The 17198-nt window shown below is 39.1% G+C and overlaps 1 protein-coding gene across 1 annotated transcript in view; it reads left to right on the top strand.

The window, feature by feature from the left end:
- The window catches only part of AATF (apoptosis antagonizing transcription factor), a 139268-nt gene that overhangs the window by 100332 nt on the left and 21738 nt on the right, over window positions 1-17198 (top strand). The window contains 2 exon segments of the mRNA XM_088455959.1: window positions 823-890; window positions 6213-6293. Coding sequence (XP_088312085.1) covers window positions 823-890; window positions 6213-6293 — 149 coding nt within the window.

Genomic DNA, 17198 nt, shown 5'->3' with positions numbered 1-17198 from the left:
CATCTACATCTATCTTCATATTACATAGTTATTGAGGTTAGTATGTCACAAGTCATCAATTCACCGTCTTTTAAAATATTATGTTTATCAAGGGGAAAGAAAACAAAGGGAACTAGATGTCAATATATCCTCAGAAGGGAATTGTTAATTACCTAGATAATCATCCAAATTATTCTATTTTCTAATTACATCTGTAGTAATAAGGAAGGTATTCATCCCATTTGTAGCAGCAAAGGTTTGAGTTTGGCTAGTGCATGTTCTGCTGACCAGACTGGAATGCCCACCGATCTTCAGGCTCTTATACCAGAATGGCAGTAGGAAGCGCAGGCTCTCCCTCACTCCAGAATACCGTAAAGACAGCCAGACACTATGGTGTATATTTACTAAAGTGTGGAGATGTTGCCCATAACAACAATCAGATTCTAGCTATTATCTTCTAAAAGGTGCTAGATAAATGTTAAGTAGAATCTGATTGGTTGCTATGGGCAACAACTCCACTTGTAAAAACCTGCACTTTACTAAATTTACCTCTATGTTCAGATGTTTAACACATGACTGTAGAACTCCCATCAGTGTGTGCAAGAGCTGACTTGCTGATTGCAGTCCTTATGTTGCAATAGTGGAACACCATTTATCTGAAGCGGCTTTTCATAGAAGTGGAAAAGCAGAGTTGTCTATGATATTTGAGGGCTACAACTAGGGTTACTGGCTATTTAAATGTAATTAGAAATTTTTTAAGCACATTTATTTGTATTAAAAAATGGGGTCTAAACTTAAATTGTTTTATTTTCAAATAGTTTAAAATGTTTCAATCTGTTGCAGTTGCTGCGAGAATTAATAGAGAGGAAGACCACTTCTGTAGATCCTAATGACCAGGTGGCCATGGGCAGGTAAGTGTGATGCATTGACAATCTGTCCCTAAATATGTTGCCAGTAGCACTGTCTATTCACAGCATTGGAGAAAAAAAAAAAGCGAGAGCTCAGAGGTCAAGCACAATTATATGAGCCATAAAGACTGGATAAAACAATTCTTCTTGACATTAATCATAGCCAGTAATGTTTGCCGATGATGTCACAGCCATTACTTCTCAAGAGAAATTTAATTCGACCCCTATCTCAAGTCTACAATAACTTATTTCTGTGCCCCTCTTCACACCCTGTCACATGCTACATAAAACTCTTATTAACCATTTCATGACTTGTGGTAGTTTGCACTATAGTGACCATAACAATGTGCGTTATTGGCTTTGCCTATTATAATCATTTAAATATCGAAGTCATATATATATATAATATTTTTGTAACACGGGGTATAGAAATGAGGAAGCCACACAGGCAGGTACTTTGTAAAGCAGTGTCTTTTAATGGTAGCAGACACTGCACCTTGGCATATGTGAGCATAGGTCTGGATACACACGGGCACATAACAGAAAATAAGCAACTAAACATAAAAGTAAATGTCCTAGCACTCCTTGTGCACAAGTCAGCAGTCACAATATCTGTGGGCCTTCCAGGTCCTGGCACCCTAAAGCTAACCACCACCCCAGGCCTATCGCCTGGCCAATTGCTCCGGCATCAAGAGCAAGAAACATCAGGTGTGTGGGAGTTTTAAACCCTTCCTGTGCTCCAGTGATTATTCCAGCAGGGTCTGTGTACATGGAAAAACCTGGAATTCCACACCTCCACTGCTAATGCAGAACACACAGGTTTCATTCCAGCCTCCCCTGAAGGGAGCTGATCCCACAGGAATTTTTTTGCAGCATCTACGGGCATTCTATTTAGTGGTTACTTATATTCTTACTTCGGTGCCCTCCATGGGTAAAAACACTCACACAATGTCACAGGATGCAAAAATATCAAACTCTAATCCTGTTAACATGTTTTCAGTTTAAACTCTGTAACAGCAGTTACCAGGTTTTTAGAAGTACGACTGATATTGTAGGACCTGCAGAGAAATGGGGTCCCGTGATGTGGGCTGCAAGCTTAATTGCATGAACCAAAACCCCATTATTTCTGTACTATGGTGAGTGATTTTATGATGGCGGGTGCTGAGTTTTGTGTTTTTTAATTTTTTAAAGAAATGTGGTCACATGCCACTTTGCAGTGGATTTATGACTTTATATATATGTGTGTGTATGTATGTATATATATATATATATATATATATATACATATATATATATAGTGTTCACTCTAGCTCCGGCGTGAGGCAGGGCGCCGGAGCTATAGAGGGCATGTTCGTGCGAGCGCCCGAGAAGGGGGCGTGGTCATTGAAAAGGGGGGCGTGGCTATAAGACGCGCCCGGCGTCTATTCTCCGGCGGTGACCGGGTCACCGCATATTTCTTCATCCGCGGGACACTGCGACCCACGGGTGAAGACGGCTCCCGCAGGCTGTTAGGGAAGGGCGCTTTTTGCCCTCCTTCTGGAGGGCAGGGCGCTTTTTGCCTTCCAGAAGGAGGGCAGGGCGCCGCGCCCCGCTAAAACAGCCTAGCGGGAACGCTATATATATATGTATATGTATGTGTGTGTGTGTATATATATATATATATATATATATATATATATTATAATACGACAGTGGCTCAATAAGTAAGGTAACGTTCTCTATTTCAACGGAAATATGGTCAAACATTGAGGTACAAAGTGTTATCAGATTTCTGTATCTACAGGGCACATTAGCAGCTAAAATTTATCACCAACTTGTCCTAGGTTACTGCGTACAGGCATCGTATTGCTGCGAGATAACACCAGGCCACACTCAGCCAACCACATTCATGAGTTGTTACAGTGCTACCATTGGGAGGTTACTGGACCATCTTCTCTACAGCCCTGACCTGGCACCAAATGATTTCCATCTCTTTGAACAATTGAAGAAGCACCTAGGTGGAATCTGATTTGCAACAGGCCGGGTGTTGTTCAGCAAACAGTCATATCCTGGCTTCAGGCGCTTTACACTAATTTCTTCTATGCCGGCATAGATGCTGCCTTGGTGTACTGTTTAAACAAATGCTTAGACAAGTATGCGGACCATGCGAAAAAAATCTGTATCAAGGCCTGTCTTATATAAAATCAATTGGTCTGTTTGTCTGTCCGGTTATGCATTCTGACACCCCTGCACTGATTGGGATGAAACCAACCCCAGGTGGTCCACTTGGATCCTGGCAAGGTTTTAGGTTTCATGGTCGGACCTCTCGTTGGTTTGCACTGGGCAGAACTTTGACCTGGCAGCCTGTTCTGAGCATTCCACTGGGTGGATTTGGACAAAAACTTCACAGAGTGATAACATTGGATCCCAGAAAACACATATTAGGGATTGAGGTCCCGGTTGGACCACCTGTTTGTGTACGCCAGGCAGAACTTTGACTAGGGGACACTGGGCAGAACTTTGACCAAGGGAGCTTTTTCTGGGCCTTCCACTGGATGGATTTGGATGAAAACTTCACAGAGGCGTGGCAATTGGTCTGGGATGCCTAATGGAGTGGTTGGGGTCCCGGTCGGACCTCACTGCGGAGTGCGCCAGGCAGGACTTTGACCCAGGGAGCCTGTTCTGAGCCTTTCACTGGATGGATTTGGACGACATCACCACTTGGCACCCGAACCCAGCCGACTGCCATTAAGTAGGACTGCAGTCCATAAGAATCCAGACAATCACAGGGAGGTTCCTGCATGGACCCAGAGCTTCATATCACCTGTTAGTGTTGAAAATTCAAATGTGATTCCTAGGAGAATTTCTAGAACCTGGGACACATGAAATTAAAGGGATGATGACTGAAAGGTAACCTATAGAAGAACCCTTACAGAAAAGGTGATATCTGCTAGTAATAATTTCCAGGCTTTTGTGAAGGGGGACACATTTTTGTGTCAAATTAACTTTGTATAGTGTCTTTGTGTGTATTTCTTTATACATACTGAATAGAGCTCATTTGGTGATTCGTAAACGGAGCTAAAAAATTACTCAAATATAAACTTTACCTGCACTGTACTAGGGTGTACCCAACCTATTATAGCAAGACAAGGGCTTCCATTAACAAACTACAGTGGTTAATGCTATATAGTCCATGCACTAATAAATGTGCTATTTTCGGACATTAATCTTCTTAAAACGTGACATATTTAGGGATCAATCCAATTAGATGCAAGTTGTATCATCAGACTCGCATACACCCTGCGAACCTCGAGAAACGAGACATCCAGATAAAGGTAAATTTTGCTGAACTTACGGCAAAGTTACGCGACTTTACTGTAAAGCGCAACCTGGGAGAAGGGCATGAAAAAGTTAGTAAATCATTCTGTATCCCTAAAAAGTAGCAACTGAAGTAGCATGACCATATAGAATATATGGTCATGCTACTTCATTGACCATAAGGAAATTATTGACCATAAGCAAATTATTGCAGGTTCTATCAAATGGATGATTTTTACCTTTTTTAATGGTAGAAAAATTATTACAGCAAGTTTTTGTTTTTTTGTTTTTTTTACAGAAAATAATTTTTTTTTTTTATTTGTTCCCATCTACAAGTACAAAATCAAATTTCCCATAATTACAAGACCTCAACATACATTTTGTAGATCATTTAACCCAATTTTGAGATTTTTAGATACATTCACCTGAAAACTGAATTGTCTTTATTGGCCAAATTATACTATTTAAACTCCAAATGCATGATTATTAATTTTGAAGGGAAAACCAGAGGTTCTACACTGTCCTAACATTTTTACCTTTTAAGGTAAAGATTTTTTCTACCTTTTTCACCTGCAGAGGTAGGTACGCAAAAAGAAATGCAACTTTGCAGGGAAAATGGATTGTGGCTCGCACATGCCAGCTTGCACCTGATTGGATTGACCTTTTTAGTTTTATACTTTGTGTATGTTTTTCAATTCATAACTTAATTATTGCGTGATACTTTACTATTGTGAAAAAAAAAATTAACTGTACAGAATGGTGGGAAAAAAATAAAATATATTAAAATACTTTTATATTTTGATCCACTGTGCTAGAACGTTTAAAATATGTATTCGTAATAATGTTTGGTTCACATGTTGGAGTAGCTTTTAAAACCTCTTGCCCTCTCCAGGGCAGGTAGCAATACCCTTTATTGATTAAGCGTTGATCATCTCCGTAATTATTATTTAACTCTCTATCTTCAACTGTATAGCTGAATGTCCCTGGACGAATGTTAATTATTGCTGAAATAAAGATGGCATGATGATAGGAATCACACCACTTGTGTTTTTTAGAACTAGCTTTATTTTGTGTAATGCAATTTAGTGTATACATGATATATTCATGATATACATATATATATATATATATATATATTATAGTATAGTATACAAAGAAAACAGCGGCACTCCCAGGTTTTGCAAAAGTCAATGAGTCTCCCATATCCAAAATGCTTGGGACTGGGGGTATTTTGGATAACGGAATATTCCGTATTTTGGAATAATTGCATATCATAATGAAATATCTTGGGAATGGGACCCCAATATATACACAGAATGCATTTATGTGTTATATACAACTTATACACATAGCCTGCAGCTCTTTTTATACAATATTTTCAATACATGAAATAAATTTGTCTCATTTACACACTATACACACAGCCTGAAGGTAATTTTATACCGTATTTTTAATCATTTGTGCCTTAGACAAAGTTTGTGTACATTGAACCATCAAAAATCAAAGGTTTTATTATCTCAGTCATGCCAAAATTATTCCGGAATTCGGAATATTTGGATATGGGAGACTCAACCTGTGTGTGTGTGTGTCTATATATATATATATATATATATACATATATATATATATATATATATATATATATATATATATATATTTCTTATCTTATATACTAGAATATGTATGTGGAATAGCTTGCATGGTAATGCTCATTCACTGGCTGATTAACCTTAGGGTTTTTTGGGATGTTTTTTTTTTTTTTTTTTAAGGGAATGTGGTTATATATAGGTCTTGTGTAGGGAATAGTGAAATTATCTATATAAAATAAATTATTGTTATGCTGGTTGGAAATTTCTAACTGCACCTTTTTGTCTAGCTTCATGTTTCCTGAAGTTGAGACTGTGACTGACCAGTGTTTATTTACATATTGAGCTCAGGGTTTCATTGTAAAGACTAAAATCTTGCAAAAACACTGCTTTTTAAGAGGTTTTTTTTTTTTTTTTATTGGGAATTCTGATTTTATTCCAGGCAGTGGCTTGCAATTCAGAAGCTAAGGAGCAAAATCAAGAAGAAAGTGGATACCAAAGCAAGTAAAGGGAGAAAAGTGAGGTGAGTGCAGAATGTCATGGTTGAAGGTGGTTGTTCCCATTTATAAATGAGCTTTCCAAATAGTCATATTAGTAGATAAAATAGAGCAAACATTTTACTATACACAGCTCAAACACTGTACAATCAAAACATGACCATAGAGTATCCAAATATAAAGGATTTCCTATATATATTCCATGTATTGGGTTGTACTAAAACTGCCTGAAAAAGCGTAATGTATCCCTGTGGTGCCGTTACACTGTAAGGCTTGGTTTTACATACACAGCATGCTGCTTGCTCCGTGCTGATCAGCTTGGATTTCATTAATGTAATGTATGAGTACTCATATGTCCATAGGGAAAACACCTCTAAAAACAAAAACATTTTTCAAGTTAAACACAGAAAGTAGGAAAAAGCCCAAATATTACCACAACAGGGCAACAAATACGTGTTTAGTCTCCACAAATATTCCGATAGAATGAAGCCACCGGAATAACTCCCTGATATATTGCATTAGTAATTCTCTAGCACTCCTTTATTCAGATAATTGAAAGCATTCATTGTGTTTCCCTAAGTTACGAAGAACTCAAAAATAGGTTAGTTAGCAACACCTAGGGAAATGAGCGCCGGTACTGGGAAAGCTGTAAGATGCACAGATTTCATGCTCATGTGTTGTGCACTTTGTGCTAGATGACCATTTCCAGAACACACCACAAAAATGTGCCGCTAATTAAGACTTTCTAATACATTATATGGATTTTGTCTGCATTTTCTGCTTGCCAAGAGCTGGCATTCTAATGTTCTATATGTTTGTCTTATTAAGCACAGACAGTGTCTTAATATAATTAATAAAAGGGTTTATGGCACTGCTTTAACCGTGCCCCTTTTCATATAATGAAGAAAACACTGGTGCATCCACAGTGAAGAATGTACATTTCCTTTTTCTTTGTAAGTCTGTGTGCATGATATTTACTAGACACAGTGATCTCCCATTTGTATTTCCAAATTCAAACAAGCACAAAAATCATGGTCTACGTCCTCACTAAATATGTCCATTTTCTGTCATTTTAAGTTGAAATAAGTGAAAATTGATATTAGTCATCTCTCCACTAACATATTTGAACATCTTGTGTTGCTCCCAGACAGTCTTCAAGAACCACTAATCATGGAGATGTGTCTGTATGATAAAAATGATGGTAGGTAGTGTCAAAGTCTTTGCAGCTCATTCAAGCTGAGGCTTTTTAACAGCGCTTCATGGATAAGGTTTAGTCTGAGCAAGGATGGTTTTGACTCTTTTACGACGACGGCCACCATCACTAATAAATTCTCTCCGACATTGCCGCACTTCTATTGAACTCTGTGCAGTGCCACTGTTCTACTGCTTGACTCTGCTGTGTGTAACTAATGCACTGGTGTTCTGTAGTGACTAGTAGGTTTTGTGAATAAAGCACATGGTGTGCTTAACAAAGTATTTTCTATTAAAGGAAAAAGCTGTCCATTTATGCTCTGTTCATTTTCATATAACACATTTCCATGCCATTACTTATATGCTGTATAGTTCTGATTTGTAGTAAAAAGCCAGAATATGTACACGGCCATCCTTAGTTGCAAACACATCAGATCATGGAAGTCAGTCTGGGTCAGTTGTGGCATAGTAATTTTTAAGATTGATGTTCTAGGATAATTTATTAAAAGAGGAAAGAGCTGCTTTGTTGGCCTGAAAAGCCTGTAATTATTGGCTATCAATATTCTTTTCTGTCAGCATCACACATAATTGGATGTATTCATGATTCAGTCAAAAGCCACTGACAACATCACACAACTGAGTCACACTCTCAAAGCCTTTGAAATAATGCAGCCCATCTCTGTGTGTGCAAGACGGACTGTACTCGTTCACAGTGAGATCAAGGCCCGAGCATGGCAATCTTATTACCCAGCTCTAGATAACAATTGAACAGACCAGGCCAGATCGTCCGTAGCAGAGAGGCGAACAAAATGTTCAATTAGAATTTGAGCAAAACATCCATCCTCTGTGAAAAGTTTAAGCATGTTCTACTTTACATCCACAAAGATGAAAATAAATGATTTTATAAAGGGAACGTCATGGGTTTGCAGATTTAATTCAGTGGCCTTTTATACATGAAATTACTTTGTGCTGTTTATATCTGTGCACAATCACAAAATCTAAAATATACTTTGTTCCCCAAACATGACAACAACAAACATTACGAGTTGCTGTCTGCAAACTACAGGTGAATACGCCAAGGATTGCTCACTAGAACTTCGAGGTCATAACAGCATTAGTTAGCCAATTGCAGGCTGGGCATGGAACAGTGGTGTGGTGGCTGCTGTTTGGGAAATGGAGAGCTTCTTATTGTTAATCATGTAACCCCCCCCCCCTCCCTAACCTCTTTAAAGGGATACTAGTTTACAAATTAACTTGGTGTATATATGTACCCACCCTTATAGGGGTATTCAATATGAAACGTTAACTTCACTGCCGAGTTTTTTTTCTGCGTTAAGTCTGGTGCGCGCTCCCGCTTATCCCCGTATTCAATATAAAATTAACGAAAACGGGAAACTCCGAAGTTGAATTTGCGTAAAGTTATGAATTTTTCCTTAAAATAATTGTAAGACCCCCCTAAAGTTGTAAAAACATGGGGGATCACTATGGGTACCCCCGTTTTAGCCTTTAATTGAAAGTCGGGGATTTAAATAGCCGCAGCAGGTGCTTTTTTCCCGACATTGAAGAAGTGATGCAGAAGAGCACTTAGGTTATTTTTTTCGTTTTTTTAAGTGGTCCCATCAAATTTGGGGTACATGAAAATGGGTACTAGCCTATTTTGGTGTCCCTAAAGTAACTTTTTAAAAATTCTGCATTTGTGCACCTGCCGCTATAAATCTATTCTAGAAAACATCTGCCGCATACTTGCAGAATAGCCCTGAACCTATTTCCCCATTGTTTAACAATTTTTTCCCATTTTTTTTTTTTTTTTTGCACCCCAATTTTGAAATTAATTTTTTGGGGTGTCCCTATTTTTTTTTTAAACTCTTTTTGACAGTTCTTTTTTAAATGTCAATCTCAGGGGTGCAGGCTATTTTTTTTAAGCCTGCACCCCTAAACCCCAATTCTGCACTTTTTTTCGACACCTATTCAATGGTGAAAAGTTATCACCGTTTTTTATCAGACTTTTCAAAACTGCGAAAAGTCTTTGATATTGAATACAGTGTAAAACTAAAACAAGTGATATTAACGTAAAAACGATAAGTGCGATATTAACGCAAAAAACACCCATATTGAATACCCCTCTTAACCTCATGTTAAGTAGTGTATCTGTTTAGATCAGTGCCTCCACCCAAGTATTAGTGGTCAATCTGAGCCCATTTGGGAAAACCCAAAATATTAATAGGGATTAAGTAATATGGTGTAGACAACCCAGTATATAAAGTATAATAGTAGTCCTGTTCAAATCCTGTCCCTCTTAGGTTAGGTGTTCACCAATAAATCTCACCACTCCTCTAGGTAAGTAACACACTTAGATTGTAATATTGTTTTGTTATTTTTCTTTATATATGAATATATACTTGACAAATAACAGTAAGCATTTTACTACCTACAAAACTTTTCAGTATACAGTGGTGTACATACAATTGCACAGGTTAACTGAACATATCAATGTACTAAAAACTATGAAAGCAAAGCAGAAAATATCTGTCTAATTTTGATGATTCCTGACTACTGCTACAAACAATTAATATTTAATCCATTAAGAAGCATCACTGAATTTTATATACATGTTTCCACTTCTGCGACTGTTCAGTGTCAGTTCTCAGTAGTAGCTGTGTAGTTAAATTTGAGTTAGACAAGAGTCACATAAGCAATCTTCTTGCGCTTATAAGTTGTTTTTAGTCTCTGGTATAAATATAATCTCCCCCAGCTGTGGTCTCTAACAGAGATATATATGTATATATAAATATATACAGATAAGTTAATGTAAGCCATTTTTAGACCTACTGTATACTTTTTCAAACAGTAAGTCCTCCCAAGTTACTATTTCTCTTGCAGTTTGTTCCTCTGCCTGATGAGGGGGTCCCTTGCATTCCAAGGTTCACCTGCTGCTAGTTTCCTGACATAGAATCCCTGTACTCCAATTAATGGTTGTCTATTGTCTAAAGGTGTGTACACACTGGGCGATCAGGAAAGACAGTACGATTACGACATCGTAATCGTTTCGTCGTTCCTGATTACCTGTAGTGTCTGCACTGAACGATTAGTCGTTCAGTGCAGGCACAGTCCATCATTCCTGAACTTGCCAATCTGTCATCGGCAGATTACCAATCGCCTGAAATTGCATGCCAATGTCGGAAACGACCAGCGGGCGCGCACATCGCTGGTCGTTTCTGACATAAAAGTGCACGATTTGTACACGATTACGATGTCGTAATCATGCAATCACTCAGTAATATCACCCAGTGTGTACGCACCTTGACTATCAATGTGGGCTGCAGGTCAAATACTACGCCATTACTGGCCAATGCAGAGAAAGAGAAACCTGCTATGCAGTGGGCATACTGTATACTGTAGCCTGACTATTTCATAGTCTTTATAGTATTGCTGCCTGTATTTTCAGCGCCTCTTTCTTTAGCGCCTCTGTGAAGGTGTGATTGCTGAACTTCAGAGCTTCCTGCCGATCACCAAACTCCTGATCCCACTGCAGTTGCACAGCTAGGTGTGCTCCCCCGTCTCTCCTGTGAATATTGCCAATCACCACCTCTGATAGCACTCTAGGCCTTCTAGATCCCAGGTTGGGAGGGGGGGGGGATAGACCGCTGCTAACAGGTGGCATTACCGCTGATTGCTCCCACTACTTAAGCAGTCAAGCACACTTGTATAACACCTCTTTAGCGGTAACGTCCGGCCTCCTTAGCCAGAGGGATGCCTCCTGTCCACTTCCCTGTCTCCTTAGCGGGGACCTCCACTGGCAGCCAGCTCCACACTGTGACAGACTGCCCCTTCTGGGCACTTCCACCACCACCGCTGAACACTGCTGCTGCTGCAGGTAACCAGCTCTCTAGCAGAGTGAGTGCTGCTGTTCAGGCTCTCCAGCTTCACAGCTCCTGTTATGACAGCTTCCCTGTTCCCTTTCCAACTCCGCCTGACAGCCTGGCTGCTGCTCAGGACACGGGTGATCATTTAAGGAAGGTAATCTCCACACCAACTGTGTGTCTGCTGGCAGCACCTTTTTATACCTGTCTCTGTGCCTGCCCTTCTTTCCCTGACAGGAACCCAACCACTCCCAGCCATATCACTCCACCCATCCATCAAAAGTTCTGTTTGTTCATGCTTTCTTGCACCATAAAAGTCACATCTGCACTTGGGCCTTAATGCTTTGGGGCCCAGCTGTGATGGCTATAGATGGGCTATGCAGCTGTGGTCTTTTGCTTCTTTTTAGGCATAGCCTCCTTTTACCTAATGCTGTTTATTTTCAGCCTCCTTCTGTTACTTTTCTATTATCAGGTACAGTTTATTTCTATGACTTGGATATTATTGCAAATTTTGTTACATAACTAGATGTTGTGCCTGGCACTGCCTTTGTCTCTCTCATACATGTCACACCTAATGTGCATGTAGTACGCAGTGGGGCCTGCCTTCCACGTTAAGTGTGATGTGCGCTCATTCCACAGCCATGATTAGGTCATTATGCAAACATGATGGTCTACTTTTGGTTAGGGTCTGATGTTATAGTAATATATTATGTCCAATGCAGAGAGCGTTGCAGGCCTTGTTGTACCACATGGATATTAAATTAGAGTGCACTCTTTATTTTGTTCTACAGAGTTTGGGAACTTCAAATTACAGATGTGTTATCCTACACCTAGCCTCAATATGCCATGCAGCACGAGACTCCTAGTGCGAGTGAGCCACCAGGTCCCGGCTGACTCGGAACTTGGCGTGGAATAAAGTCCTGGCTGCTGCATAGTAGCACTTCATATACAGATTCAGGATTGGGCACACAAATGATATATATCAAGCATATCAAATAATCAGTGCCTTTTTGTGAAGCTGTTTGACGCATCCAACTGCAACAGATATTTGGGCGAAAAAACACGCTTGTTGCGCCCTGAGAAGGCCTGTTTAGCGCGACTGCAGCAATATGTTAAAAATAACAGTAGTAGTGTACAGTGGGTATAACCGAACGAGAACCACAGTAGTTCTAACTTTTGGAGCATATAACATCTTTTGGAAGAAATTTGGGCATATTTAATTGTTAGTAAATCTTTTATGAAATAGCACAATTAAAGTACGTTAGTTCAGTCCATGCAGGTCCCTTCACTTCTCTCCGGCCTTCATTTTCGCAATTGCTAATAACTATTCCGCTCATAGCACCCTTTTCTTCTTGATTCCAAACCCTTCATGGGCGTCTTCAAAATGTATTCGAAACAATTTAAAAAAAAATCGAGCTTATTTGCAAACTAAATTGATACATAGCATATTTTATATGCATTCCTTATTTTAAAAGGACAAAATAAAAGCAATCTAATGTGCAATGCCATCATCATAAAAAAAAACTGACATGGGAATACATTTAGATTAATACAATTGAATAGGTGACTATGATGCTTAATACAAAGAATGCAGCAGTGTTCATTTCACAGCAAATATCAGCATATTACCTCAAACTTGGTTCATCCTTGACAGTGAAGATTTATGCATGCTTCTAAACAGTAGGCATCACATTAATGTTCAGTGTGTTAAAGCTGCAAAGAACACCATGAAATTATGCATGCATCTTGCTAAGACTTGGAGCTAATAAAATTCTGCCCATATGCAAATCCATTATAAGGCTGCACAGAACTGTGCAAGTCCTACACCAGGTGGAGGATCGTTGCTGCCTCTCAACATGAAAATTCCTTTCTGAATAAACAGTTTTTCTTTTTTGCAGATGGAAAGCAATTGTATTTTATTAATTCTGGTTACGGATTAAATGGATGTTTACATTTTCTCACATGGTTCACCCTGCTGAAATAACCCGTGTTTGTGCACGGTGCTTGGGCATATCAATTTCTAGGTAATACCTACATATGGTAATTGGGTAGTAGGTACTATAGCAGGGTTCTGCTTATTCCCTAGTCTACAAGAAAGCAGCAATAGTTCTGCTTGCTGTAGATATCCACTTCTGTAATTTCAAATATCCATGTGTATAACCAAACCGTATAAGCAAGAGGTGGTCGTGATTTCATCTGGGAGGTTTGGATTTCTTTCTCCTCACAGCCTTTGTTTTGCTAGATCATTGAAATATACTCATTACTATAAATTAGGGGTTCTTAATGCCAACCCTCAAGTACCCTCAACAGGTCATGTTTTGTGGATTCCATTAATCATGCACAGGTGAGTTACTCTTGCTGGGTCAGTAATTATCCCACCTGCTTCCACAGACAGAAATCCTCAAAACATGATCTGTTGGGAGAACTTGAGAGCTGTGCTTGAGAACCACTGCTATAAATGAGGCAAAAAAGGAGTAGCCTCGAATTGCTAAATTTTTATTTTGCTCAGCCACATTAAACCTTCTCTGATTTACTAACTGACACCTACACCAAGTCTCCTCTTGCCTTTATCCTTGCCCTGGAGTGCGACCCAGCCATACTCTCTACATGTCTTTCCCCATTATCGTTCAGTTTTATCCCTGTGCATTAAATTTCCTCCCTCCTCCCCACAGTTCTTCGCTCTGCCCCACCCAAAGTAGAAGTGCATATTTCATGTTTTTACTTTATTCCTCTTCTCCATTACCTTGTATTGTATTACATATGCTTTTTATTGACATAACTGTAACTTTTGTATGTTCCAACTTACTGCGGTGTGACCTATTTTCTCCTTACTTGTCTCTCCTTGTTTGTAAACTTAAGCTTACCTTCTCATTTTCAGAATCCCGGACAGAGGGTGTGACATGGGCTCATCCTTTTATATGCCATTTGCTCCAAATGCACATTCTATGCCATCAGAGCACTTACATGTCCCTTTATATGTCCTTGAGCCCCTCTATATGTCTGATCCCTACTTTTAATATGACATCAGAGCCCTTTACATGCCAAAAGATCCACTATTGCCAGAGCCTCCTCATATGCCATTAATGCCTGAGACCCATCATGCCCCTTGTTATTTTTAAGAATAACAAATTAGCCCCTTTATATAAAATCCTCCTTATAGCATTACATAATATACAATTACAGTATATGTATATTCATATATACTGTATATTATATTATGTAATGTAATAGGAGGTATTTTAAACTAAAGGGGCTAATTAGTTAGCTTGTAACTGTCTGTTATGTTTTTAAACCTATGTTTAAAAATATAATTGGTTACCCTTACCTCCAGATTACTCATTTTATCCAGGCTCAATTTCAGTCTAGGTCTCTCCACCAACTAACTCAATTTGAACACCTTTGCTTATACTCTGTGGGGCGTAAAGGCACGATCTCTCTGTTATACCAATCAATTTTAGCCGCTGAACAACCCCCCAAGGAAAACTTTGAAGTAGCATGGAAACGCGATCTTGGGCTACAATTAGATGACGAGGGATGGGCCCGCATACGACTGCAAATCTCAAAAGCCTCTATTAGTGTTAGTATTAGAGAGAAAGCCTTCAAAGTTTATACTCGCTGGTACTTAACACCCGATAAACCACATCAAATGTACCCACACTCCACTAATCAATGTTGGCGTAACTGCGGTATGGAAGGTTTCCTATTTCCATATTTGGTGGGATTATCCCGTAATTCATCAGTTTTGGTCTATGGTGGTAACCTTAATGTCAGAAATAATCTCCTCCAATGTACCCTTGGATCCACTAATACTGTTGCTTCAGGTACACCTGCACTCGGTATCAAAGTCTGTGAATAAATTGATTGGGCATATTTGCAATGCCTCCAAACTTTTATTAGCCAAGCATTGGAAATCTCCTAATTCTCCTACCAAAACAGCTCTTATTAATAGGCTATGGTATATTTCTTTAATGGAATATATAACCTCCCTCCTACATAATTCAGTATCTACATACCAGCAGGTATGGAGCTCTTGGTTTACCTATCATAACCCCTCACTGCCAGGAACACCTTATTGTTAACTATGTCACAGAAAGGACCAGTATTACATCACTTTTCTCCTGTTTTTGTTACTTTTTTTTTTACCCTTATTTTCCCTTTCTTATAAATGTAATTGTACTGTACAGTATGTAAGAGTTATGCAAAGTAAAACGGTTACAGTATCAAGTTTGCGTTTCCTTCCTTTTCTTTATTCAGAATAAATAAAAATTATTACTTTTAAGTACATATAGCTCCTCGTTTAGTGACCAATTCGTTTAACAACCTAGTCGTAGGAACGGAACTCTGCTGTTAAGTGAGGAATGTCTGTATTTGTTTCTGATTTATTTCATATATGGAATTTTTTGAAGATTTGTAAAAAAAAAAAAAAAAAAAATTATAAAAAAAATTACACTACTTGTAATAACGTAGACAAACAGAATGTTACTTTAGTTTCTGTACCATTTTGTCTATTTTTGTTCCCTATATTTTGATAGTCATTTTTGATTATTTGTAATATATTTGTGTAATGTATTTAAAATAAAAGATTAAAATATATATTTATGTAATTGGTTAGGCAGCCACAAGTTGCCTATTTCTAAAGCTGCGTGCGTGCGTGCGTGCGTGCGTGCTCCCATGTTTCAGATTGTGCACTTAGACTTCCACAAATGGCAAGCAGAAACTACTGTTTATTTCTTCACTAGAACTGTATATTTAAATGGTGCTGGAAAGTTGGCACAGCAGCACCATACATACGTTTTATGTTCCTCTTGGCTACTCCTACTGGGCTGGAACGTGGGGAGAAAAGTAGTAGAAGTTCAGAGCAGGGCTGGTCACTGGTGTCGGAGGTGCTGCTGCTAGATGCAGAGCAGTGAGTACTCTGTTACAGTACTTTAAGTTTAGGTAACAGAAGAGGAGGGACTGAGGCACATAGGAGGTGGACAAGAGGCAGGTCAGAGCCACACAGGAGGTGGGCATGTGTAGCAGGGTAAGGCTCATTGCTTTCCGGAGACTGCTCTTCCAGGATTAGCCAGCCTCTGGACTCCAGACAAATTCCACAATTTCCGGACGTACCATGATACTGCCCTACACAATTTGCCTCAATGGTTGATTTTGTATGTTTAGGCCTTTCTTGCCCCATAGTATGTTTGAATAAGTATTGTATTACACACACACACTAAATTTCTATTTTCTGTTTAAATGATATCCCTCAGTTTGTAGTGTTCTGCAGTTGTACAGACTCCTAAAACCAAAATGTTCCTTAGCCGTGCACTGTTAGTGTTGGTTCTCTTCTGAATAAGCCTTGCAATGAGGACATACTGCGGCTTATGTAACAGGATGTAAGCTTGTGCCGCTGCGGTAATTCATGTGACTATTCTCGTATTTTTAAAGCTGCACTCATTTTAACCGCAAAACCAAGATGGTTTTGCTTTTAAAATGATTGGTGCTTTAAAAAGACGGGAATACTCGCATGAATTCCCACAGCGGCACAAGCTCACACCCTATTACATATGCCCCACTAACTTTTAAGAGACTTCAGTTATGGAAACAACAAATGTCTGGCGTTTTCACCATGAAATGAAACACGTTATAATTGTAATTTCCACAATTGTAAGTTGAAGCATAGATATGTAGGGTGTGTCGCTAATAAATACATTTGTTTTTTTGTTCTACGTTAGCTAGCTGGAACTATTTTCCAATCTTATATATAAAATTCATTGGTCTGTTTGTTTGTCTGTCCAGTTATGCATTCGGACACCCCTGCACCGATTGGGATGAAACCAATGCGAGGTGGTACACTTGGATCCTGGCCAGGTATTAGGGGGTTAGGGTCCCGGTCGGACC

This window comes from Taudactylus pleione, unplaced genomic scaffold (assembly GCF_031769625.1).
Source record: "Taudactylus pleione unplaced genomic scaffold, aTauple2 ptg000682l, whole genome shotgun sequence".
In the NCBI taxonomy this organism is placed as follows: Eukaryota; Metazoa; Chordata; class Amphibia; order Anura; family Myobatrachidae; genus Taudactylus; species Taudactylus pleione.
This window is presented reverse-complemented; position numbering and strand designations above follow the sequence as displayed.